Below are 27,327 nucleotides of genomic sequence, written 5' to 3' on the forward strand. Positions count from 1 at the left end.
CTAAGCCATCAGTTAAATTCTGTCCATAATGCTGATGACCACATATTTGGAAATAATTTACCTCTGCTGTCTGTTCTTTTTAATATAATGTCATAGAATTTGCAAGGACACTGTGTACAGACAGAATTATATGTCCCCTATCTAGATTTATTGTTGTCTCTAGGTTAAGAATACAAGATAGATAAAAGACACACCAGGAACACAAACACATTAGTTTAGCTGCTGCCAAGATAAATAATTTCTAAATAACCTCCAGAGAAACAAATTACTACTATTACTATTAGAAGATTAAAATTAGACTGAAATACGAATTGTACAAAAGTTGTTCCAAATCTAAAAATCTACATAATCATCTTCTTACCAAGAGTTCAGAGGTTCCTAGTTTATCTAAGGAGATGGATTGAATGCGGGAGTGATGGACGCCCAGTTCTCGATGTACTCCAGAGCATTCAATGCATGTCAGAATGCCCAGATTGATGGATAACCATGTTGGGTCTAAATAAAGAATAATTAAATTAACAGAGGGAGGAAAACATGGGTTTGAGGGTTGATAAAAAAAACAAAAATGGTGTTACATAAAAGATCTAGGTTTAATTAATTATTGTGTAACTTCTAATTCATATCACAGGCTTTTTTTAGTTTATTTACTGTATTTTCCATTTTACATCTCAGAGGAAGACAGTTCCAAGATTTATTTATATTATAGAAAGTAGTAATTTCCAAAGAGCTTACTTCCATCTCAAACATCCAATATTCTATTGGAATTTTTGCATCAGTCTTCCAACCTATACATATTTCCTAACAAGCTTAGTGATTTTGGTTAAGGGCTTGACAAATCCCAGGAGCCTGTGTCAGTTCTTGTGCAGATAAAGAGCATTGCTATGTTGGGAAGTACAGAGGCAAGGGGGAAATTCATGCCATCTTCCTTAAAGGGACAGTATACACCAATTTTCATATAACTCCATGTAATAGACAATACTATAAAGAATAATATGCACAGATACTGATCTAAAAATCCAGTATAAAACCGTTTAAAAACGTACTTAGAAGATTCCAGTTTAGCTCTGATTAAAAGGTTACTGAACACCCACTGCAAGTGGGGAAATATCAGACACTCTCCCCCCCCCCCCACTTCCTTATACTCTTTACACAAACAGAAGCAAGCTGGAGTAGGTATACGTCGGTATTCTCCTAAAACTTTGGGGCTTGGTTAGGAGTCTGAAAATCAGAGTAATGTTATATAAAAATAAGCAAACAACTAAGAAAATAACTGTATGGGCTATATAAATAGATAGTCTACAAAACATTTATGGAAAAAAAAAAAAAACAAGTGTATAATGTCCCTTTACCCCACCAATCACAATGTTGGAGCAGCCTTAAAGATTGCAGTGTCCTCCCCAGGACCTATTTAATGGGCAGCCACCTTTGATAAAGCCTGCGGGCAAAACATGTCAGGGGAGTGGGAACTCTGATTTCTGTTTTTAAATATTTTTTGCAATAGTGGCAAATTGATGCATATTTAATTAACTGTATGTTAAAATAATTGGATACTAGTAGATATTAGTGGCTGACGATTTGTGTCGCCCCTAGAGCGCAAACCACTGTGCTAGGTATTTGCTCTGCAGTGTATAATTTGGCGGTTCCCTCTTACTAAGATCGCAGTAGTACAACTTAATATTGCTAACAATCATGGTGCAAAATGTGCGCCTTTTTCTAATTACGTAGCAGTATAATATGATAATATATATTGTTCCTATAGCAGTATAACTGTAATATTGGTACAAAATGTGTGCCTTGATTTAGATAATATTATTATAATATGATTTAGATAATATTCTAATAATATGATTTAAATAATATTCTAATAATATATATTTTTAAGTCAGTGCTTGAAGATTTATTTTGCCCCGAACTATTAATCTGTTATATACGATGTTCATTTTATAGTTTGTGATCCAATCACACAAACATACAATATCACACAATCGTAACCTTGGTGCAGGATTAGACGTAACTACTACGTAAGAGGGATGTTAAAGTGTCCCTACATATAACTGCTACTTAGTAAGGATGCAAAGATACACCTATAGATAACTGTACAGCAACCATATATTTTATTGTGTTAATCTGAGACCATCTACTGATACGCTATAGTATTACTCAAAAAGTGAACATTATGAATTACCACTAGCTATATGGTGTAAAATGTACGCCTCTTTCTAACAATGTTACATAATGTGAGCTTAGATTACAATAGATAATACCATGTGATATATACCTGTTAGTCCATAATCATCACCGCAGTGACTGTTATTTTACTTTTACTTTGAAACCTTAACAACTAGTTATAATATCTGTTCTGAAGTTACGATCTAACTGTATTAATTTATAAATTAAAAAAACATTACTTTGTGGCAGAAACAGAAAGAATTGCTACGTTACAACGGTGCCCAGGTGCGCCAAATTATAACTGGAACAATACTGTCTGTCTACATAAATTGATTGATCACCAACAGTAGTATTATTATAATTTTGGTGCATTATGTGCGCCCTGATCATAACCTAATTAATATATATAATAATTGACAGTCAGCATTTGCTCCAGAAATACAATTTTTAGAGAACAAATTGTGGATCCTTATAAACTGGACTACAAGACAGCCCCTCCCACACTAGTATCCATAATTCGATATACAGTGATGATATTTTGTCAATTTTGCATCTTCTTGTCCACATTGTGGTTTTAACACGTTTGATTTTTTAGTTTTGTAAATAGTAAAAGTTATTTTTTTTAAAAATCCCCCTTCTTCAGGGGCTGGATTTATGCTGTTTTTGTGTTAACCCATCTAACTTATTAAAGTGAAGTTGTGTTGTGAGTGCTTTTCAGTACACTCTTTAGCAAGTACTCCTTACTTGTTTTTCTTTGAATTAATGGACAGCCAACCTGGCTGCTTTTACTGACCACCCAGCTACAATTTAAGCCATTATTAGCCTAAAATGAGCTAATATTTTTCCCGAATTTTTTTTTTGCACAGAATATAATTAAATCAATGTATGTTAAATTATGCAATCAATATATACTTTGGCTAGTTTAAGTAACATTTTTAAATAACAGAAAATGTTATAATCTTGCAAAGTATTGTACTTCCTCCACCCAACTAATTCAGAACCCCACCAGGCTGGCAACATTTTCTGTAAAGAACCCTGGATTGATGTGTTTTTCAACCTAATATACCCCCTTAACCAACACTAAATGGAGTCTATAGTTTTAGAATTTTATTTGAAGTTCCTGCAGATCATCATAATTTTCCTAGTGTCTAAAAAGTGTGGTTGGCTCCTCAATGTTCTTGCTGACTTCAAAGTTTGATATAAATGTGTCAACTTAGATTTTACACCATGCAAATCATGTTTGCCCAATCTAAATGTAAGAACTACATTTTTAGGTTATATCACATTATGAAATTCATACAGCTTGACTAATTCAATGGATGTTTTAATGGATTCAAATTCTAAAGTAAAGGCAAACAAAAAAAATAAACAAGTTCAATAAAATGTTTCCACATGGCAAAATATAATGGATTCGAATGGGAGTCTCGATCTGGTGGAAATATGCTCACTATATCTCAAAATTGGCTTATAATGACGTTTCTTGCAAATGCAAAATGTACTTTTTCCTTTCCTCTATAGGACCATTATATTTGAAATATTATGTGCTCTAATTTTTTAAAGCATGTCATTTTATGACTAGCGACCCTACCCATCTATAAACCCCTACAAATAGTTTAAACACATAAAAGAAGTACCAATCTGGAACTCCAGAGCACTGCTGATCCAGTCAGCAGCTCTAGTTATACAGCTGTGACTAGCACTGCCGATTGGATTAGCGGCATTTCTGCACAGGATCTACAGTGCTCTGTAGCTCCTAAATGGTACTACTATGTGTTTAACCCCTTTGCAGGGTCGCTAGTCTTAAAATTAAATGCTCTAATGAGAATGTAATTTTTTCAAATATAATGTCCCTTTAAGGACAGATTTAAGCTGAAGTGATATTTGGTTTCTCTCACCTGGTGCGCCACAGTCACAGCACACAGAATTCCCAGGCATGCGTTTTATGTCGTCAATTATTGCCCTGGTTAGATCTTCTAGGCTGTTCTCCTCGCTCACTCGCACTTCATGAAATGCCATGTTTAGAGCTTCCTGCTTGCTATTTGTCAGCACAGAAATCCACCTAAAGCACAAATGGGTCACCATCTCAGCCTACACAAAAAATGTAATCTTCCTAAAACGAAGGATTTATTTCTAGGAAGACTGATACATGAATTGATTTTCATACCTTTCTAAACAGCAAATATAATAACATCTTTTTACTTGTGCTTATATTAACAGTTTGTAGTTCAGTATCATAGTTTATACCTCCTTCAAAAAGTATAACATTTGTTTGCCACTCAGAACCTGGTGTGCTCTAAAGGTAGATTGGGATCTACCAGTAGCTATTTAAAGGGACAGTCAACACCAGAATTTTTGTTGTTTAAAAAGATAGGTAATCCCTTTATTACCTATTCGCATATAAGCCTCCTAGGTTTAGCTTTCAACTAAGAATACCAAGAAAACAAAGCAAATTTGGTGATAAAAGTTATTTGGAAAGTTGTTTAAAATTACATGCCCAGTCTCAATAATGAAAGTTAATTTTGGTCTTGACTTTCCCTTTAAGTGCTGACCAGTAGATCTCAAGAATGTTTTGTTATTTCCCAATACAATCTCAAAGTGTTTACTTTCAATTTAAGCCTCTTCTTCACTTGGTTAACCCTTTAAGGACACAGCTTTCTGTTTGTTCAATTGTTTTATGACGGAAAAATTCCGTCATATGTCCTTAAGAGGGTTAAACAGTTTATCCCATTCTATAGTTTTCAACTTACGCTGTACATTCCTGTTCATCTTCTGCTAAGAAATGGTATGTGCGGTTATCTGGAAATTAAAATAAGAACAAAAGAATAATTTGCAATTAAAATAAAGAGATTGATTATCCAGCTATTCTAGAGGTATGGAGGTTATCACCTTTAATACACCTTGGTTCTAGGTATAAATATGTTTAATATTGAGAAGAATTCCCCCTAAAGATGACAACATTGTTTTTTTTGTGAGGGCTGATCACAATATACTGCAATCAGAGTGGTATTTTTGAACAAAAAGCGTTATACTATTTGATAAACCATTTTAGGTTCAGCACCCTGGATAGTGCTTGCTTATTGGTGGTTTTATTTAGCCACCAATAAGAAAGTGCTACCCAGGTGCTGAACCAAAAATGGGATGGCTCCTAAGCTTTAAATTCCTGCTTTTCAAACAAAGATAGCAAGATAACGGGGAAAAATGATAATAGGAGTACATTAGAAAGTTGCTTAAAATTGCATGCTCTATCTGAATCATGAAAGAAAAAAAAATTGGGTTTAGTATTCCTTTAAGGGAAACTAGGAAGATATGCTGAATACTATATAATTTTTAAAAAGATTCAAAGTATAGATTTAGACCATTCTAATATTATATATACTGTATTATAAGAAAAGTGAAAGGAAAGTTCCCCCTCCCTTTTTCCCATTCCCTTTGTTACCATAATATTATATAAATATTTTTAAGTTAATGATTAAGGCTATTATTAGTACATTAGAATGACATTTTAAGTATAACAAATAGTGAGCAAATTAAAAATAAAATGGCCCCTGGCGCGATTGTGTTTCACAATACGCTTCCTCAGAGGGGTGCTATACTTTGTGTGGTACAGTATATGCTTCCTCAGAGGGGTGGTATACTTTTTGTGGTATACGCTTCCTCAGAGGGGTGGTATACTTTGTGTGGTATACGCTGCCTCAGAGAGGTGGTATACTTTGTGTGGTATACGTTTACTCAGAGGACTTTGTGTGGTCGCTTCCTCAGAGGGGTGGTATACTTTGTGTGGTATATGCTTCCTCAGAGAGGTGGTATACTTTGTATGGTATACGCTTCCTCAGAAAGGTGGTATACTTTGTGTGGTATACGCTTCCTCAGAGAGGTGGTATACTTTGTGTGGTATACGTTTCCTCAGAGGACTTTGTGTGGTCGCTTCCTCAGAGGGGTAGTATATCTTGTGTGGTCGCTTCCTCAGAGGGGTGATATACTTTGTGTGGTATACTTCCCCATATATCTTTCACCACTATTTTAGGTTCCCTTCAAGGTTCCCATACATCTAAGAAACAGTAAATATTAACTAAAAACTTACGGGATATGAGGTCAAAGCATTTCCTGTCTTCCATATTTGGCTTTACTTGACACGTTAGCAGGTTTAGTTTGGCTGGTTGACGGTTTGGCTGCAAAAAACACACAGAAACTAAATATATTATTTGGATACTTTTTGTCAGTATGTTACCAATAACACAATTTATTTAATTAGTATTTTTTCAGTGAAAGTTTCAATAATGTGTTTATCAGTGTGGATTATTACAGGCACATTGATTTTTGTATAATTATTTCCCAAACATAATCCACATGGTCAGGTGCAGTGGCACTGATTTATATATCATGGAACTTCTGAGGGTAAAGATTCAAGTTTGTCAATTACACTGGGTACAATGAGCATATGGCTTTTTAGAAGTTTGATTAAGGAAATGTTCTACAATTGGCTGATATATGGGTGAGGTAACTGGCAAAATGTGTAAAAAGGAAAGGAACAAAAGACAGAATGGAATTATCAATTTACTTCTATTATCAAATGTACTTTGTTCTATTGGTATCCTTTGTTGGAAAATGACTAAGTAGGTTTAGGAGCAGCAATACACTACTGGAAGCTAGCTGCTGATTGGTGCCTACACATATATGCCTCTCGCCATTGGCTCACTAGATGTTTTCAGCTAGCTCCCGGTAGTCCACTGCTGCTCTGAAGCTGACTTTGGGCTAGATTCTGAATGGCTCGTTAACTTTTGCGCGCGAGTGATAAAAGGTGAACATATTATGGGTTGAAAGTAAACTGTTACATGAGTTAAAAAAGTTGCACAAAACACATAAAAAACTACATTTAAAAGTACAGTTACATTCATAATAACACTAGCTAATAAAAATTATTTTTAAACAACATTGTATATATAGAGAGAAATATGTATTTAGGAATAATTAGAACATATTCTGCTATGTGAAGAACATTGGAATGGGAAATATTCATAATTTATATCAGATTAGCGTACTTGAGTAAATACGATCGGCTTTGCATGCGAGTAAGCTTGTTAGGGTTTTTTTCCCACTTTTTTTCCTCAGCAAAAATCAGAGAGGCTATAGTTATTGCAGAATATTTCAGGACCATACAGGTGTCGGAGGGTGGGGGGGGGGGGGGACGGAACCGGACTTGGCTATTGTCTCGATAGATGCAGAGAAAGCATTCGATTCAATACACTGGCTTTGGCTTTATGGATCAGTTTTTAAACTTTATTATGAATCTATACAAAGCACCATGTACAAGTTTGATGGTCAATCAAATTCTCTCACCACAGATAACTCTTGGGAGGGGAACACGCCAGGGGTGCCCCCTGTCCCCCCTACTCTTCGACATCTCAATCGAACCGTTGGCAATTATGGTCAGACAACAGCTACCAGGAATTAAGCTGGGAAACCAGGTTATAAAAATTGCTCTCTATGCCGACCATCTACTCTTATATCTCTCAGATACCAAAACTAGTATTCCTAAACTATTAGATATCACTGCCAGATTCGGGTCCTTTTCGGGTTATAAGATAAATGAAGCAAAATCAGAATTGCTATGGCTCAGACACAATAATAACTCTCCCTCTGTTGTCCCTTTCTCTGTGGCCAGCAACTCTCTCAAATACCTAGGTATTTTTATCCCTACTTTATCAGGGGAGATCTATAATCTTAATTTTTCTGCAATTCTAGCAAATATTAAGGAGAAACTTAAAAATTGGCAATCTCTGCCATTATCTATCTCCGGTTGGATCGCCCTATTCAAAATGATTCTGCTTCCGAAACTTCTTTATATACTACAGAACATTCCTTTAATTATGCTGGAGAGGGATGTCCGCTGCCTCAATAGCACACTTAGCAGATTTCTTCCAAAAGATTTCTCTTCCAAAAGACAGCAGCGGCCTTGCATTACCAGACTTTCGCTCATACAATTACGCTTTCTTGGTCCGGGTGGTGGCTGATTGGATCTCACACAGCAACTACGTCGCGAATAACTCTTTAGAAGAAGATATATGTAGCCCTTACTTACCGTTAGCCTTAATTCACTGCCCACCTAAAGAATTACCAGGCGAAATAAAACGACTTAAATCCTTCTCTAACCCGCTGAAGGCTTGGTGGAAAGTGAGTAGTTCACTATCCTTAAATTGCAAAGTCTCCCAGTATCTCCCATTAAGGGGAAACCCAAAATTTCCTGCAGGCCTGAATTCTGTAATATTTAAAAAATGGCATAACCTAGGCCTGGACAGGCTGATACAACTCTGGGACACAGAGAGAAAATGTGTCAAATCTTTTGATGAACTAAAAACAGAGTTTCGGTTTCCGGTGAGAAGGCGGAGCGACAAGACAGGTGCTCCTACTCGGCGTTCTGGCCGACAGTAGCTATCACAGCCTTCACTTTATGCCCGTTGTACCTGCCTGGGCTTGGGCTTACAGCTTGACTTATCATCGCAAGCTAAAGGGAAACTTCTGTTGCAGTACTTGCAGCGGTAAATCCGCATTCTTTTTTTTATCTACGAATCCCTGAACTCCCGAGGAGATTATTCTCACCTGCCTTCCTTGGCTGTGGCAGAGCGAGTTGCCGGACCCGCGGCCCCTCGGTGGGGTTCGCGAGTGGCGGAGCAGAAGGTGAGAGGAGGCGAAATGGGGCTCCGTGAGTGACAGGTGAATCGGCCCTGCCCGTAGCCAGTCTCAGAGGGATATCCCAGGAGAGCCCACCCCACTGCAGAGGAAGTAGTGCCGGACGTAGAGGTGGGCTCTTTACCGGTTGCGGGTGCGCCGCAATGGAATGAGCGAGAGTCCGCAGAGTGTGCATCGCCCCTGGTTACTTGAGGGGAGGCCGCAGTGATAACCGGCTTAGCGGCAGCGTCTGGCTATCTGTCGGATCAGTTATTTGGTACCGGGGTCCCACAATTCAATCTTCCTGTGGTCTGGCTGCATTGCTCCTCCGGGTAGGAGTGCCCCCGGTCGGTTGACAGTCTCCTCCAGGCGCAGCCGACATTCTTGGACACACTGTAAGTAACGCAGGACTTAGACTTTTTTTTTCATGCTATTTAGTCCTTTGGATTTAAGAAGCACAGAGCGGATTCTACCAGACCTAGTATTTCCCCTAGCTGTGCTTTCTAAGAACCCTAGAAATGAAGCTGCTGAATTAGGAGCGAGTGATATAAGGCCGCTAATTTCAAAGGGCTCTTTGAACTGTTAAAGGACTCAGCTTGGGGTTCATCCGGAGTGGGGTTAGTCTGCTAGACTCTTGGTTCAACTCAACATTCTTTACCCTGTGTACCTTCCTGGAGGATGTAGCAGGACAATGTTCATTTACTTATATGTTTGTTTTGCTGTCTGCATACCATTATAATGGGTTGTTTTGGATTTTGTCCCCAAACTCTGATCATTTCTTGGTTGCTCAAAGTATAAAAACGCAGGCATTTGTCTATGGGCTTTTGCCCAAGTCACTTCACTTCCACAGAATACACAATCACTGTATTTTTTCTTTTCTTTTTCAGGCTTTAGTGTAAAAAGTCTATGTACTATGGTTCTTTTTGTGTTATTTTCTTTTGAATGATATTATATACACCATATTCACGCATGAGCACTATTGTCAGTGTACACTTAAAAGAGTAAGAAGGTAAAGGAGAGAGTAGGGGGTAAAGGGTAGGAAGTAGGGAGAGGAAGAGAAGGAAAAAAACAAAAACAAAAAAAAAAACAGAGTTAAACATATTTTTGTGTGGCTGATTTTTACTTCACTAATTGTGGTTTCACTATTGTTTTTTCCCCATAACGGGGACCAATTTCTTATTTATTCTGCACAGCATTTATTTATGTTATTATTTTGTGTTTTTCACTATCCATGGAAAAATTTATAACGCACGCTAACAATATTTCACCCAAAATGCCTGTTAAACCCAGGGATAAAAAAAATACCAAATGTGGCGACACGAGTGTAGACATATCCTCAGAAGGTATATCTACAGTAATTGATACCTAGGTTCTGATCACTCAACTAACAGCAATTTTCTCTCCCCAGTTTGAGGGTATTAAAAAAGACCTGGGAGGTATTTCTGCTGAATTAATTACACTTTCAACAGAAGTCAAACAGTTTTCACAGAGAATTGGGGAAGCAGAAAATAGAATTTCTGCCGCAGAAGATAGGCTGACAGCCCAAGAGGCTATTATTCAGGCCCAGGAAGTTAAACTTAATAGTATGCAGTCGCGCCTGGAGGATCTTGAAGATCGCTCCAGGCGCAACAACATTAGGTGAATCGGATATATAGAGGCGCTGATCTTGAATCTCGTGTATATGGACGTACACACTGAAGAAAGAAAAACTTGGCTTGTGATTTGCAGAAGTTAACAACAAATTAATGTGCAGTATACTCACTCCGAAAAATTCAGAGTTCAGCTTCTTCGAAAGGTTTTTCTGTCTCAACTTTCCCAATTTCCACACTGTATTTGTGTCTGTGGATAATGAAAATTGCACTGCAGGTAATTGAATCTTTTACTTGATAAAAAGTGCAATATACTCACTCTGATAAATTTCGGAATCCGGCTCCTCAGAACGTAAACAGTATCTTCAGATATGTGGCACCGCCATGGGCACCAGATTCGCCCCAAGCTACGCCAATATTTACATGGACCACTTTGAACACACTTATGTATGGTCATGTGGCGTGGCTGGGGTGGGCCTGGTGTCCTGGCGGCGCTACATAGATGATGTTCTATGTATTTGGAACAAGGACGAGACTGCATCAAATAACTTTGTCTCTTATCTGAATGAAAATAATATGGGTATAATACTAACACCTGAATTCAATAAAACTCACATTAATTTTCTAGACTTAACAATTTTTGTTGAAGCAGGAAATATACACACTAGGACCTTTTTCAAAAGCTGTGACATGAACACTTATATAAGGAGAGACAGTGAACACCATCCAACCTGGCTAAAAGCAATCCCTAAAGGACAATTTCTCCGTATACGAAGAAATTGTGATACCACAGATGATTTCAATACCCAATCTAAGATAATTAAAGAAAGATTTGAGCAAAAAGGCTATGACAGCAACACATTAGAACAAGATAGAGTTGAAGTGGGAAACAGGAATCGAGATTCTTTAATACTGAACACTGACAAAAAAAGTACCAATAATCCAAATTTTCCAAGATTCATTACTACATACAATAGTGGACATAAACAGATCAAACATATTATAAATCAACATTGGAATGTTCTAAAAAATGATGAATACTTAAATAATATCATTCCAAATAAACCTTTGATAACTTTCAGGAAGGGAACAAACTTCAAACAAAAATTGGCACCTTCCCTTATCAAGGGGATGAAGCCACCTAAACCTATCCAAATTGCCAATTTAACAGGATTTTATACATGTGGACATTGTAAAGCATGCAATTATACTAAAAAGACACATAAGACATTCACTTCTTCAGTAACAAATAAATCATACACAATAAAAGATTTCATCACTTGTAAAACCAAAAATATAATATATTTACTTCAGTGTAATTGTCAGATTCAATATTTAGGACAAACTTCAAGATTTGCTAAAACTCGTATATTAGAACACCTTAATAAAATTGAAAAAGAAAAAGAAGATCATGGTGTCCCTTTACACTATAATAATTGTCCTCTATACGATAAAAAACATCTATCATGGATAGGTATAGAGAAGGTTTCATTACACTGGAGAGGGGGAGAGATAGAAAAAGAACTCAATAGAAGAGAATTATGGTGGATACACACATTAAAAACATATGGACATTATGGTTTAAATAAAGATATCAGAGTGGCAGCATTCATATAATTTAACATTATTTTATTTTTATTTTGTTTTATTTTATGTTATATTTAATATATTTAATATATCATTTTATTCTGTTTAGGTTTCAGTATATTTCAAATAGTCTAATATTTATCCCAATTACATATATAATATTACTGTGATTCTGTTCAGAAATTATATGTGAAGATAAATTTATATTTGATGGCAAAATTTATATCTGATGGCAAAATTTATACTTGATGGCGAAATTTATATTTAAAATTTATATTTGATGGCAAAGTTTATACATTTGATGGCAACATCGATATTCGAGTGCATGTTGCACTAATTAATATTCAAAAGAAATTGAAAAGGTTGTAACCCAAGATTTTTGTGAAATATTATCACGAAGTTGTCTATGTCTGTAATATATATGATTCAAAGTGACTTGCACTTTTCATTACATACTCCCTAGAGAATCCAAAACACTGGCTATCAATGGAACATAGTAAAATGTCGCTCACAGAGAGATTGGTCAATCCGAGACATGTGATACGGAACTTATTGGACAAATCGGAGCCAGGCCTTTACATACGAAGCATTGAAAACAACGCTCTCTATCTGATTGATGAGAACATATGACCACGCATCATCTGGCGGACCTGAAAAGAAACTGCTTAAAACCAGGACTTGAAAGGGAACTTTATTTTTCTCCCCTCTGATTGGCCAAAAAGCTTTTTTTTCATTTATACCAATCCGATTTGATAAATTATTGAGAATTTAAGCGCCAAAAGCTTAAATACAAAATAAATAAATATCATTCTCAAAACACAATCGGATTGGAATAAATACAAAATTAAAATATTTTATTTGTGAGTCCTATTCCGGTGTTTATCACCGGAACAGGAACAATGATTACCTGTATAAATACACCTGTAAACACTCCAAAGGCAGCACTTCCAATTGTTTTTACTGCTCTTGAAAAAGACGACACTGTCGTTGAAACGCGTAGAGCCAAGATAAATAAGAGCATTTTATTATGTTTTAATAAATATTTGTTTTTTACCACAACAAGTATTTTTGCTGCCTTTTTGGAAGTAATTTCAAACTACACAATACGTTCTGAGGAGCCGGATTCCGAAATTTATCGGAGTGAGTATATTGCACTTTTTATCAAGTAAAAGATTCAATTACCTGCAGTGCAATTTTCATTATCCACAGACACAAATACAGTGTGGAAATTGGGAAAGTTGAGACAGAAAAACCTTTCGAAGAAGCTGAACTCTGAATTTTTCGGAGTGAGTATACTGCACATTAATTTGTTGTTAACTTCTGCAAATCACAAGCCAAGTTTTTCTTTCTTCAGTGTGTACGTCCATATACACGAGATTCAAGATCAGCGCCTCTATATATCTGATTCACTTTCTACTCACAGTCCGGTTGGGAGAGACTGTTAGAGAGCAGCGGTCATTTAAGAGGGGAGTATTGTACTCTATTCTAGTCACCCTGTACATTGTGTTGTTTAACATCTGACATATTTGTATAGTTTTAGAGCAACAACATTAGGGTTATAGGTTTACCAGAAACACTAGAATTTGAGGATTTGGTTAAATTTACTTCCTCCACCCTCCCCCTTGCTATCGGGTTTCCATCTCAGCTCCTCCCCCTAGCAATCGAGAGAGCCCACAGAGTGGGTCCCAGAAGGGACTCAGCTGGTGGCTTGGGTAAACCCAGGATGTGTATTTTTAAGTTGTTAAAATTTCAGGATAAGCTAGAGATCCTGAAGTTAGCAAAGAAAGCTGGTTCATTAGAATTCGGGAACAGCAAGATTTTGCTGTTCCAGGACTTCTCGGCGGAAACTTCCGCTCGCAGAAGACTTATGGCACCGTATTGTTCACAGCTGATCTCTAAGGGTATTAAAGCTAGTCTATTTTATCCTGCTAAAATTATAGGGGAAAATAAGGGAGCCAAATTTATTTTTAACGAAGTCCTGGAGGTTAAAGAGTTCCTGAGAACCTTAGAGTCCTAAAGTTAGATCCATTATCAAGTCAGGGTTTCTTTTTTTTTTCTTTTTTTTCTCCTTTTTTTAGGCCAGCCTAGGTCTATATATTTTCCTTAGAAGGTGTGATTGTTCAGGTCTTGGTTTATTTTGTGATTTTTCAGGCTTTGGTTTATCTTGTGATTTTTATCTGCTGTTTTTATTTCTGCAATGTGTACTACGGATATTTTGTTATTGTATGAGAAATATGCATATGTTAAAATTTGTCTTTCAAAAATTGCTGAAAGTGAGATCACTGACAAATATTTTGGGTTGTTTCTTTCCCCCATTTTTTCCCCTTTTTTTTTTTTTTTTTTTTTTTCTCCCTCTCCTTCTCACCCCCTCTTCCTCGTCCCTCCCCCACCCCTCGGATGTTATTGCCAGTTGCGTATCCTTTCCAGGGCTTGGCGTGTTAATGAGAATGGAGAATAATATCAGTGGGCTGTAGAATTCTTTCGTGGAATGTGGGGGGATATCCTCTCCCGCTAAGCGCAAATTGGTTATTAAAACATTGGCTGTAGAAAAGCCAGATGTGGTTTTTCTGCAAGAGACTCATTTAGATGCATTAGAAGCGGCTAAGCTTAAAATGAGATGGTTTGGCGAGGTACTGGCCTCATCTTCTCCAACTAAAAAGCGAGGAGTTGCGGTTCTTTTTCATAAAGATTTGGATTATCAAGTTACGAAAGTTGAGTTTGATTCTTCGGCCCGTTATATGTTGTTACAGGTATTGATAAAATCCGTTAAATATATATTTTGTAATATTTATGCCCCCAATAAATTTTCAGTAAAATTTTGGGACCGGATCCAAAACATAATTTTTCCCTTTATAAGGGAGAATTTAATTATCTGTGGGGACTTTAATGCTACTATGAGTCCAGAACTAGACCGTTTTTCAAGAAAGAATGACGCTAAATATAAGTATCACGCCAATTACTTTAAAAATTTTTGTATTAAATTAACATTGACTGATATTTGGCGTTTGCAAAATCCTTTAATCAGAGCCTACACGTGCGAATCCAAGTCGTTCAGGACATTCTCGCGGATTGATCTCTTTTTAATCGCGGAAGCACTGACAGTCTTCCAGCTTAAAACGGGAATTGGGGAATTTTTGGTATCAGATCACGCTATAATCTCTTTATCGATTCTTGATACTTATGAGGCACGTTCACAAACACGGGTCTTTGGCTTCCCTCGTTTTTTATATACTAACCCTAGTTTTTCATCATGGATTAAGACTACCTGGCATGAGTATGTTTTATTTAACTCGAATTTCAGTCATAAGACAGAGGTTTATTGGGAGGCGGCTAAAGCAGTGATTCGAGGTAAAATAATAGCTTATATGAGCTTGCGCGCAAAAAAAATTAAGGAACAGGGGAGTTCCCTTGTTGCAAGAACCAGAGCCGCCTACAGGGACATTCAGTCGGATCCCTCCCCATTAAACTGGGCAGTGTATCTTGAGGCTAGGAAGGAAAGAGAGATCTATATAAAGCAGAAATCGTTGGAGGAAGAAGCAAGATTAAATCTTAAATATAGGAGTTTTCACGGGTGTTCAGCGAAGCATCTGTCCCGCTTGACTAAGAATAGAAAAAAAAGAAATTATATCGCTGTTATAAAAAATGGCGAGGACAGGTTTTTTAAGCCGGCAGAGATTTCCCAGGAATTTTTTAAGTACTATCAAGAATTATATTCGGCCGTCGCTGCCGACCACAATAACCAAGAGTCCTTTTGGTCGGCTATAAGTATTCCTAAGATTCAAGCAGATGAGTTGGCTGTGCTGAATCAGCCGATATCGCGTGAGGAGATTGGTACAGCCATTGATAATCTTAAGCTTAATAAGGCTGCCGGCCCTGACGGGTTCCCGGACGAATTTTATAAATTGCTTAAGGAAGAACTGCTGCCTACATTAGAGGCTATTTTCAATAACTATTATCTTTCTGAAAATGGGATCTCGGAAAACTTTGCTGCAGCTAATATCTCACTCATTGCGAAAAAAAATAAAAATCCAGAGAACATGGCCTCATACAGGCCAATATCAGTACTCAATACTGATTACAAGCTTCTGGCTGGTATTATCGCTTCTAGACTGAATCACTGCCTGCAGAACTTGATCCATCAGGATCAGACCGGTTTTATGACCGCTAGGAACTCGTCGCGGAATATTCGAAAGGTTATGACTTTTTTGGATTACATGTCGAATTTGGAACCAGAGCCTTGTAATGACGGAATTCTTGATTCTGCAGTCTTAACCCTCGACGCAGTCAAGGCTTTTGATTCCATTGTCTGGGAGCATTTATTTTCTTCATTACAGAAATTTGGCTTTTCTGGCAACTTTATTCTCTTTATTCATAAAATTTATTGTAAACCAATTTCTTTTCTCCTGGTTAATGGGATTCGCTCACAGGGGATTGTTTTACATCGAGGTACTAGGCAGGGGTGTCCATTATCTCCCCTCCTGTTTAATGTGGCGCTAGAACCCTTAGCGGTCAGATTTCGCGATGTATTGACAGGAATTTCATTGGGCTCTCACCGTTTAAAAACCCTTCTCTATGCTGATGATATGCTGATTTTTGTAGATAAGCCCTTTCAATCAATCCCAGTTATTCTTCAACTCCTCTCTCAGTTTAGCTCTTTCTCCGGTTACTTGGTGAATTTAGAAAAGAGTGAACTCATGTATATGGGCAATAACTCGTCCGGTTTGGAAAAATTCCCATTTAAGGTTGTCAATGCAATTAGTTATTTGGGACTCGAGTTGCATAAAAATACGAAATTATGGTATGTTGCGAATTTTGTTCCCTTACTGAAAAAAATTAAAATAGATCTGCAGTTATGGGCTTCATTTCCGCTGTCAATTTCGGCAAAGGTAAAGCTAATAAAAACGATTGTTTTCCCTCGTCTTCTCTATGTGCTACAGAATCTTCCTCTCTTTATTTCCAGTTCAGATATTAGAAAGTTATACAGTGATTTTTCTAAATTTATCTGGAAAGATAAGAGACCTAGGATTGCACTAGCTAAGCTCATGCAAAAGACAAACCGTGCCGGGTTGGCTCTGCCTGATGTCAGGTTCTATAATATGGCTGCATTGGTGAAATTTGCCGTGGATTGGGTGGCGGAAACTAACAGGTTAGCAGTTAGTCAAGAGGAAGCCTTTTATATTCATCCATTCGCACTGGGTGCACTGTTACATTGTAATACAAAACAGCTGCCATCCAACATCAGTAAATTGGGATCCTTTAAAAATGTTGTGGTTGCGTGGCAGAAGTTCTGTATTTGTCTAGGAGTGGATCCCTCTGTTTCAGAATATCTTCCTATTCAGGGAAACCCTAATTTTATCCCGGGTATTTATCATAAGGTGTTTAAATCATGGGGGAACAAGGGGCTGTTGTTTGTCAAGCAATTATTGGGGGCTGATAATTTGGTTCAGACTGCTGAGTCTCTGTTTCAAATTTATGATCTTCCTAGTTCTGACTTGTTTGCGTATTTCCAGATTCGCCATTTCAAACGTGAGCAAAATTGGGAGAATAGTATGTCACCGGAATGGTCTGTTATTAGAATCTTAATTAAGAAATTCAGTATGGGAAATTCCTCTATCTCCTTAATATATGATATTATGCTTTCTAAACAAAGCGATAAGCATTTGCACAGCATAAGTACTTGGTTGCTTCCGGTTATTACCGATATCACTGAGGAGAAGATCATTCAGAGTTGCAATATGGTTCATAAGTGTAGGGTTTCGGTGTCCTGGAAGGAATCACATTTGAAGCTCCTGAATAATTTTTATTTGCATCCGCTTAAATTACAAAAATTTTCTGACACTGGATCAAATAAATGTCCCAGATGCTCAAATTCTAGGGCTGATCTATTCCATATGTTTTGGTTCTGTCCCAAAATCAACCAGTTATGGCATAAAGTGGTTCATTGGTTTAACATATTATACGGGGCAAATTTTGTTCTTACACTTCAAAATGTGGTTTTACTTATTACAGAAGCACATAGAAACTCGGCAGCAATGATATATACGTTGAATACGATTATTCTAGCAGTTCTTCATCTTGTCCTGTTAAATTGGAAAGCTAAGAGAGCACCGAGCCTTGAGAGGTCTTGTAAAGAAATCCAAGGCCAAATTGTATTTGAGTCATATCATCTCTCGGAGGCTTCTGAGAAGAGAACCAAGGAGTTTTTACAGGGTTGGTTACCAATCATTTTGTCATATCCCCTCCAGATTCAAAAGCAGATTCTTGCCCCTGTCCGATCTACGGTCTGCTTTGCTGAATTTGTTGTATTAGGGGTATTTCCGGTATCCTGGATAAACACGGTTGTGTAATTCGCCATCTATCGGTAGTTGTGTTTTGGACGTGAAGGTAGCGGTAAGGTATTATTTTGTTGAAGGGGCGGGGGGGGGGAGTCAGGGGGGTTTTCCCTTTTTTTTTCTTTTTTTTTTTTTTTTTCCCTTCTCCCTTTTTTTTGTTTGTTATTTTACGTTTAGTATGTTTAATCAATTACACTGAAGACTTATAATGTAAAGGTTTGTTTTTTATTATTGATACAGATTGAATATGTGTCTGATACATTTCTGTTGTGTTATCTGAAGAATTGTATTGTCTTTACTTTTGATGAATAAAAGAAAAAAAAGAATTATAAAAAAAAAAAAAAACAGAGTTTCAAATTAAGAACAAGGAATTCTTTGCATATCTGCAAAGCAGACATCTCCTCTGTGAGTTGATGAGTGAGACAGGATGGAACTGGACTCTGGGTAAGCTAGAGAGCTGGCTCACTTTGTTCAAAAATGGTGTCAGATCCATTTCTATGTGCTATCAGTTAATCAAACTCAGCAAGGGTGAATTAGAACTGTAGAAAATTACTTCCTTATGGAACCGATTGTTACCTCAATCAAATATTGATATAAAAATTGTCCAAACTTCAATTTGCAAAGTAGCCCAGGGGACTCTATCAGCCTTACATAATGCATATTTTACCCCCCGAAAAGGGCCACAAAATTCATAACCTTAGTTTCAATAAATGCCCAAAATGTTAGCTCCCTGCAGCTGATTTAATGCACATGATCTGGAGCTGTCCTAAAATAAGGCATCTTTGGTGGAAGCTAGAGTTCTGGTTCAATAAAACTCTAAAAATCTCTCATTTGGCTCTTACACAGCAACAGATCATCTTCGGTATAAAGCACCACAGTCCATATGATAAACTGATATTTCTCTCTATACTGGCAACCAGATACCTTATTCTTAAAAATTGGAAATTAAGAGTAGCTCCATCTATTCCAGAGATCAAGAACTGCCTGAAAAAACAATGCTTGCTAGAACAAAGGGACATTAATTTAGATAATGATTCCGACACCAGGCATTTTTTTGCCAAATGGTCAGCCTTTATCAGGTCATTGCCTGATACAGAGATGAATGACCTAATATTTCCATTCAGAAACTCGGAACTGGTGCTTCTGGGTGTCTGGTAACAATCTATCAGCTGAGATGAGCTGAGATGATTTTCTGGGATTCCTCTGGTCTCATATATATGTATTCTCTTCCCCAGTTTCTGGCTCCGCTGGGGGGGGGGGGGGGAGTGGATCTCTCCTGGTTTGTCCTTGTCTCTCCCCTTCCTCTTTTTTGCCCTGCCCTCCTCCTTCTCTTCTTTTATCCTCCCCCCCCCCTTTTTTTTTTTTTTTTTTTTTTGTCTTTTCTGTTTTTTTTTTGTTTTGGTATTTTATGATTGGGCTGTTTATTTAAGATAAAATCCATCAGAACATTTATTTGCTAACTGCTCCTGATTTAAATGTAAAACAATTTTGAACTGTTTGATTTTTGTGATTCCTATGTTATCTGTTTCTGTAAATTACTGCTGATATCTAAATAAAATAATAAATAAAAAAAACACATCAAAAACTACATTTAAAAGTACAGTTACATTCATAATAAAACTAGCTAATAAAAATTATTTTTAAACAACATTGTATATATAGAGAGAAATATGTATTTAGGAATAATTAGAACATATTCTGCTATGTGAAGAACATTGGAATGGGAAATATTCATAATATATATCAGATTAGCGTACTTGAGTAAATACGATCGGCTTTGCATGCGAGTAAGCTTGTTAGGGCTTGTAATCTAGCCCATTATGTATTAATGTCACGCCATTCTAGCTGTTGCTAGGGACGCGGAGCCTGCTGTCTGCTCGTTGCCTAGGGCGGAGTCGGCTCCTCTCTGCGTGCGGCAGTGACATCATCGTCACACGCTTCCCCATCCATAAGTCGGTCAGGATCTCCTGTGGCGTGAATCTGGCACCTATGTAAGTAACTTCAGCCCTACCTATCTGCTTGTCTGACCACTCTGCCTGTTAACCCCTATTGCTCTGGATTGCCTTACTGTTGCCAAACCCTGCCGCCTGACCATCCTAGTTGTTTACCTCTGGACTGCCTTACTATTGCCAAACCCTGCCTGCCTGACCTTCCTAGTGGTTTGCCTCTGGACTGCCTTGCTGTTGCCAGGTCCTGCCTATCTAACCTTTCTGGTGGTTTTCCCCTGAACTACCTTTCTCTGTTTTCCTGCCTGTTGCCGCCGAGTACTGTCCTGCCTGTGGTGAGTGCCACTTACCCCATCTTGCAAACCTCTGCTCTGGGATATTCCCTATCATTCTGGCTCGATGCCAGGATAACAAGACTACTGGCTGAGTTCGGTCTGATAGAGGAGTATCCCACGAGCATTACAGTTAACCCCTGTGTAGAGGTTAAGCACATGGTTATATACAAGCAAAGGTGCAAAAATAAAATTCTCTAACACATTTTATTTTTGCACTTGTATATTTATTTATTAAAACATGGTGAAAGGCCTAGACCCACAAAATATGCGAAAGGATCAAGGGAAATTCTAGTGTAAGTTTTGCTTAGGTCCTATGGTGTCAATTCCAATCCTTTAGAAATGTTTCTCTTTTGACCCCTATGCCGGAGAAGCAAAGCCACAGAATAGTTCGCCCTCAACCGCCCCCTTAAAGGGACATTATAGTCGTTTTTAACCAAATACAGTTGTATAGTGCATCTCTGAGTTAAACATTTTCCTATGTAAATTAATTAAATCTTTTATACAATTTTATAGATATGTTTATTTAAAATGTATATTATTTTCCACTGCCCCAAAAACCCACGATATCTAACTCTAGTGAAACACTGAGTCGCAAGACCGACCTGTATTTCGGAGCGTACGCACATCAGTTATTCTGCATTCTCTTCCCTGCTGTCTGTGTGAGTTCAGGCTGCAGCATTATTCTCACATGTCCCTCGAACTCAGATCCAGTCTCTCCGTGCTGGTGCACATTGGACCGCACTGCCCACGGTTGCTGTAGCAACCAACAAGCCATCACTCAAAGCTTATAATGCTCTTTACAAGAGAAGCCGTGTATGGCAGTGGAAGAGTGGAAGAGTGTTAGTGCACGCACGCTCCCCTGTCTAATCAGCATGTGTATAGGGGTCGAAATAAAAAAATGCCAATTTCAGGGGTGTTTGGAAATGAGGATGAAAGGGACTATTTGACTGAGTTTAAAGTAAGGATTTAAAAAAAAATGTAAATAAAAAAAATATTCGCCTAGATTTAGAGTTCTGCGGTAGCCGTCAAAAGCAGCGTTAAGGGCTCCTAACTCTGCTTTTGGCCGCCCGCTGGTATTTAGAGTCAGGCAGGAAAGGGTCTACCGCTCACTTTCAAGCCGCGATTTTTCCATACCGCAGATCCCCTTACGCCAATTGCGTATCCTATCTTTTCAATGGGATCTTCCTAACGCCGGTATTTAGAGTCTTGGCTGAAGTGAGCAGTAGACCCTCTACCGAAAAGACTCCAGCCGCAGAAAAAAGTCAGTAGTTAAGAGCTTTCTGGGCTAACGCCGGTTTATAAAGCTCTTAACTACTGTGCTCTAAAGTACACTAACACCCATAAACTACCTATGTACCCCTAAACCGAGGTCCCCCCACATCGCCGCCACTATAATAAATATTTTTAACCCCTAATCTGCTGACCGCACACCGCCGCCACCTACATTATCCCTATGAACCCCTAATCTGCTGCCCCTAACGTCGCCGACACCTACATAATATTTATTAACCCCTAATCTGCCCCCCCAACGTCGCTGCTACCTAACTACACTTATTAACCCCTAATCTGCTGACCGGACCTCGCCGCTACTCTAATAAATGTATTAACTCCTAAAGCTAAGTCTAACCCTAACACACCCCTAAGTTAAATATAATTTTAATCTAACGAAATAAATTAAATATTATTAACTAAAGTATTCCTATTTAAAGCTAAATACTTACCTGTAAAATAAACCCTAATATAGCTACAATATAACGAATAATTATATTGTAGCTATTGTAGGGTTTATTTTTATTTTACAGGCAACTTTGTATTTATTTTAACTAGGTACAATAGCTATTAAATAGTTATTAACTATTTAATAGCTACCTAGTTAAAATAATTACAAAATTACCTGTAAAATAAATCCTAACCTAAGTTACAATTAAACCTAACACTACACTAACAATAAATTAATTAAATAAATTACCTACAATTAAATAAACTAAACTAAATTACAAAAAACCCCCCACTAAATTACAAAAGATAAAAAAAGATTACAAGAATTTTAAGCTAATTACACCTACTCTAAGCCCCCTAATAAAATAACAAAGCCCCCAAAAATAATAAAGGTCCCTACCCTATTCTAAATTAAAAAGTAACCAGCTCTTTTACCAGCCCTTAAAAGGGCTTTTTGCGGGGCATGCCCCAAAGTAATCAGCTCTTTTGCCTGTCAAAAAAAAACACAATACCACCCCCCAACATTAAAACCCACCACCCACATACCCCTACTCTAACTCAAACCCCCCCCTTAAATAAACCTAACACTACCCCCCTGAAGATCTCCCTACCTTGAGTCGTCTTCACCCAACCGGGCCGAAGTCTTCATCCGATGGGGCAGAAGAGGACATCCAGACCGGCAGAAGTCTTCATCCTATCCGGGCAGAAGAGGACATCCGGACCGGCAGACATCTTCATCCAAGCGGCATCTTCTATCTTCATCCGGAGCGGAGACATCTTCTTCCAGCCGACGCGGATCCATCCATCTTCACCGATGCCTACTCGCCGAATGAAGGTTCCTTTAAGGGACGTCATCCAAGATGGCGTCCCTTGAATTCCGATTGGCTGATAGGATTCTATCAGCTAATCGGAATTAAGGTAAGAAAAATCTGATTGGCTGATTGAATCAGCCAATCAGATTCAAGTTCAATCGGATTGGCTGATCCAATCAGCCAATCAGATTGAGCTCGCATTCTATTGGCTGATCGGAACAGCCAATAGAATGCAAGCTCAATCTGATTGGCTGATTGGATCAGCCAATCCGATTGAACTTGAATCGGATTGGCTGATTCAATCAGCCAATCAGATTTTTCCTACCTTAATTCAGATTGGCTGATAGAATCCTATCAGCCAATCGGAATTCGAGGGACGCCATCTTGGATGACGTCCCTTAAAGGAACCTTCATTCGGTGAGTAGGCGTCGGTGAAGAAGGATGGATCCGCGTCGGCTGGAAGAAGATGGCTCTGCTCCGCTCCAGATGGATGAAGATAGAAGATGCCGCTTGGATGAACATGTCTGCTGGTCTGGATGTCCTCTTCTGCCCGGATAGGATGAAGACTTCGGCCTGGTTGGGTGAAGACGACTCAAGGTAGGAAGATCTTCAGAGGGGTAGTGTTAGGTTTATTTAAGGGGGGGTTTGGGTTAGAGTAGGGGTATGTGGGTGGTGGGTTTTAATGTTGGGGGGGTGGTATTGTGTTTTTTTTGACAGGCAAAAGAGCTGATTACTTTGGGGCATGCCCCGCAAAAAGCCCTTTTAAGGGCTGGTAAAAGAGCTGGTTACTTTTTAATTTAGAATAGGGTAGGGACCTTTATTATTTTGGGGGGCTTTGTTATTTTATTAGGGGGCTTAGAGTAGGTGTAATTAGCTTAAAATTCTTGTAATCTTTTTTTATTTTTTGTAATTTAGTGTTTGTTTTTTTTGTAATTTAGTTTAGTTTATTTAATTGTAGGTAATTGTAGGTAATTTATTTAATTAATTTATTGCTAGTGTAGTGTTAGGTTTAATTGTAACTTAGAAGGGAAGTTCGGCGTGCGGCTGCACTAATCCGGAACCGGAACTACGGATAGACCACAGGGTCACAGGGTCCTCCAATAATGAATCAGTTAGTCCGGAGTGCCGTAGCCAGGGAGATCAGGCCCAAAGTATGTAATCCAAAGAAAAAGAATGGCAGGCACTACTCGGGGGTGAAATTCAAACAGCAGTTTATTAGTTTAAGCCACACATAAACAAAAACAGGCTTAAAATAACTCCAGCAACATACGGACAGAAGGGTAGACACAGAGGGACAGACTGCCTGGCGCGTTTCGCGCCCCCTAGTGATTAAGCGCCACTAGGGGGCGCGAAATGCATCAGGCAGTCTGTCCCTCTGTGTCTACCCTTCTGTCCGTATGTTGCTGGAGTTATTTTAAGCCTGTTTTTGTTTATGTGTGGCTTAAACTAATAAACTGCTGTTTGAATTTCACCCCCGAGTAGTGCCTGCCATTCTTTTTCTTTTAATTGTAACTTAGGTTATGATTTATTTTACAGGTAATTTTGTAATTATTTTAACTAGGTAGCTATTAAATAGTTAATAACTATTTAATAGCTATTGTACCTAGTTAAAATAAATACAAAGTTGCCTGTAAAATAAAAATAAACCCTACAATAGCTATAATATAATTATTCGTTATATTGTAGCTATATTAGGGTTTATTTTACAGGTAAGTATTTAGCTTTAAATAGGAATACTTTAGTTAATAATATTTAATTTATTTCGTTAGATTAAAATTATATTTAATTTAGGGGGGTGTTAGGGTTAGACTTAGCTTCAGGGGCGTATTAAGGCATAGGCCAACAAGGCCGGTGCCTAGGGCGGCAGATTTTTAAGGGGCAGCAGACTTTTGAGTCCCTAGGGCCACTCTTTTGAACTCAGGGCCGGGTGGCTAAATCAACCAATTACTAATGACTTAAATGGCTGGCCCGGCTATTGCTATCCTATGGGATTGTATGTGGGTGCGTATGACGTGGTGACAGTGGAGGCGGAGCTCACTTGCGCAGCCTGGCCTGGACTGAGAGGGAATGCAGTATTCTTCCTGGCTCCACCGCGTGATTGAGACTCACACAGACTACACAGTGCAGTGTGCTCTACAACGTGACCACTGTGAAACAGCATATGCCTTTCTCCCTTCAATACATCTTCATTAGGCATTAAAATACTTAAACAGATTAGTCGCTAAATACTTGTACATTTACTGTTTGTCTATCTGTCATACATGCAAAGAATAAGTATTTATTGCTGAATCTATACAACTATGTGACTTAAAACATAACTGAAAATATGTTGTATGTATTTAATATATTCAGAAACAATACAAGTATATACTTTATTATGATTGTATCATGTGACTTTATCCCCTAGGATACAATTCCTAAACCTATCATAACTACTGTTGTATTTTTTAAGTACTTTTAAAGGCCAGTTTTTATATTCATTACATATTTATCCAAGCAGATATTTTGCTTAAATAACTGTCAATCACCAAAGAAGATGTTAAAGGTTAAACAACTACCTACTGACAAACTATCATACAGTGAAGGATATTTTTTTCTGATATAAACACTTTAATCATCTGACTTGCAAAATAATGTCTATATAATCTTATATATATTAAGACATGGTGAACATCTACTTAAAAATATATATATTTTTTAATTTTTTTACATCCTGCCCCAAAAATATTATGTCTAAAAAAAGGCCTTAAACCTGGGGTGGGGTGGGGGGTGGGGGGGGCAGCAGAATTTTGAGTGCCTAGGGCAGCACAAAACCTAAATACGCCCCGGTTAATACATTTATTAGAGTAGCAGCGAGGTCCGGTCGGCAGATTAGGGGTTAATAAGTGTAGTAAGGTATCGGCGACGGGGGGGGGGGGCAGATTAGGGGTTAATAAATATTATGTAGGTGTTGGCAATGTTAGGGTCAGCAGATTAGGGGTACATAGGTATAATGTAGGTTGCGGCGGTGTCTGGAGCGGCAGATTAGGGGTTAATAATAATATGCAGGGGTCAGCGATAGCGGGGGCGGAAGATTAGGGGTTAATAAGTGTAAGGTTAGGGGTGTTTAGACTCGGGGTTCATGTTAGGGTGTTAGGTGCAGACTTAGAAAGTGTTTCCCCATAGGAAACAATGGGGCTGCGTTAGGAGCTGAACGCTGCTTTTTTTGCAGGTGTTAGGTTTTTTTCAGCCCAAACTGCCCCATTGTTTCCTATGGGGGAATCGTGCACGAGCACGTTTTTCCAGCTAGCCGCTACCGTAAGCAACGCTGGTATTGAGGGTTGAAGTGGCGGTAAATTTGGCTCAACGCTCTCTTTTTGGAGCCTAACACAGCCATTCAGAGAACTCTCAATACCAGCGTTGTTTAGAAGCAGCGCTAGAAAAAAAAGACGCGTAGCTAACGCACCCCTTCGGCCGCAAAACTCTAAATCTTGGTGATTGTGTTTAAGGTTGCATATATATATTATTAGTAAGATATTGGAGTGCTTTTATTATGGACCTTTAAAGTGAGAAAGGGATGAATAGAGTAAGTGGATTTAAATTCATATTTTATTATCCATCTCCATTAGCTAATTGAAAAGTTTAAACTCCATCTTCTTTTTCCATTATTCTGAAATAACATTTTAAATGGTTTCTTAATGATTTATCATGTCTGTAAATCAGTGATCATTTACTTAAAGGGACAGTCTACTCCAGAATTTGTATTGTTTAAAAAGATAGATAATCCCCAATTTTGCATAACCAACACTGTTATATTAATATACATTTTACCTCTGTGATTACCTTGTATCTAAGCCTTTGTTGACTGTCCCTTATATCAGTTCTTTTGACAGACATGCTTTTTAGCCAATCCATGCTGACTTCACGAGAGGGAGTACAATGTTATTTATATATGGCACACATGAACTAGCGCTGTCTAGCTGTGGAAAAACTGTCAAAATGCCCTGAGATAAGGGGTGGCCTTCAAGGGCTTAGAAATTAGCATATGAGCTTACCTAGGTTTAGCTTTCAACAAAAAATAACCAAGAGAACAAATTTGAAGATAAAAGTAAATTGAAAAGTTTTGACTAGAATATTCCTTTAAATAAGAACCAAAGACCTCTCAGTGTTGGTAAAAGCTTTTGTATTGTACT

General features: G+C 38.0%; 1 protein-coding gene across 1 annotated transcript in view; it reads right to left on the reverse strand.

The window, feature by feature from the left end:
- Positions 1-27,327, reverse strand: part of LOC128642528 (arf-GAP with SH3 domain, ANK repeat and PH domain-containing protein 2) — a 431,344-nt gene that overhangs the window by 107,439 nt on the left and 296,578 nt on the right. The window contains exons 12-15 of the mRNA XM_053695331.1: positions 6,251-6,338; positions 4,917-4,965; positions 4,065-4,228; positions 362-495 (exon numbers count right to left, since the gene is read on the reverse strand). Coding sequence (XP_053551306.1) covers positions 362-495; positions 4,065-4,228; positions 4,917-4,965; positions 6,251-6,338 — 435 coding nt within the window. The remainder of the gene's footprint in view (positions 1-361; positions 496-4,064; positions 4,229-4,916; positions 4,966-6,250; positions 6,339-27,327) is intronic.

The sequence above is a fragment of the Bombina bombina genome, chromosome 1, assembly GCF_027579735.1.
Source record: "Bombina bombina isolate aBomBom1 chromosome 1, aBomBom1.pri, whole genome shotgun sequence".
In the NCBI taxonomy this organism is placed as follows: Eukaryota; Metazoa; Chordata; class Amphibia; order Anura; family Bombinatoridae; genus Bombina; species Bombina bombina.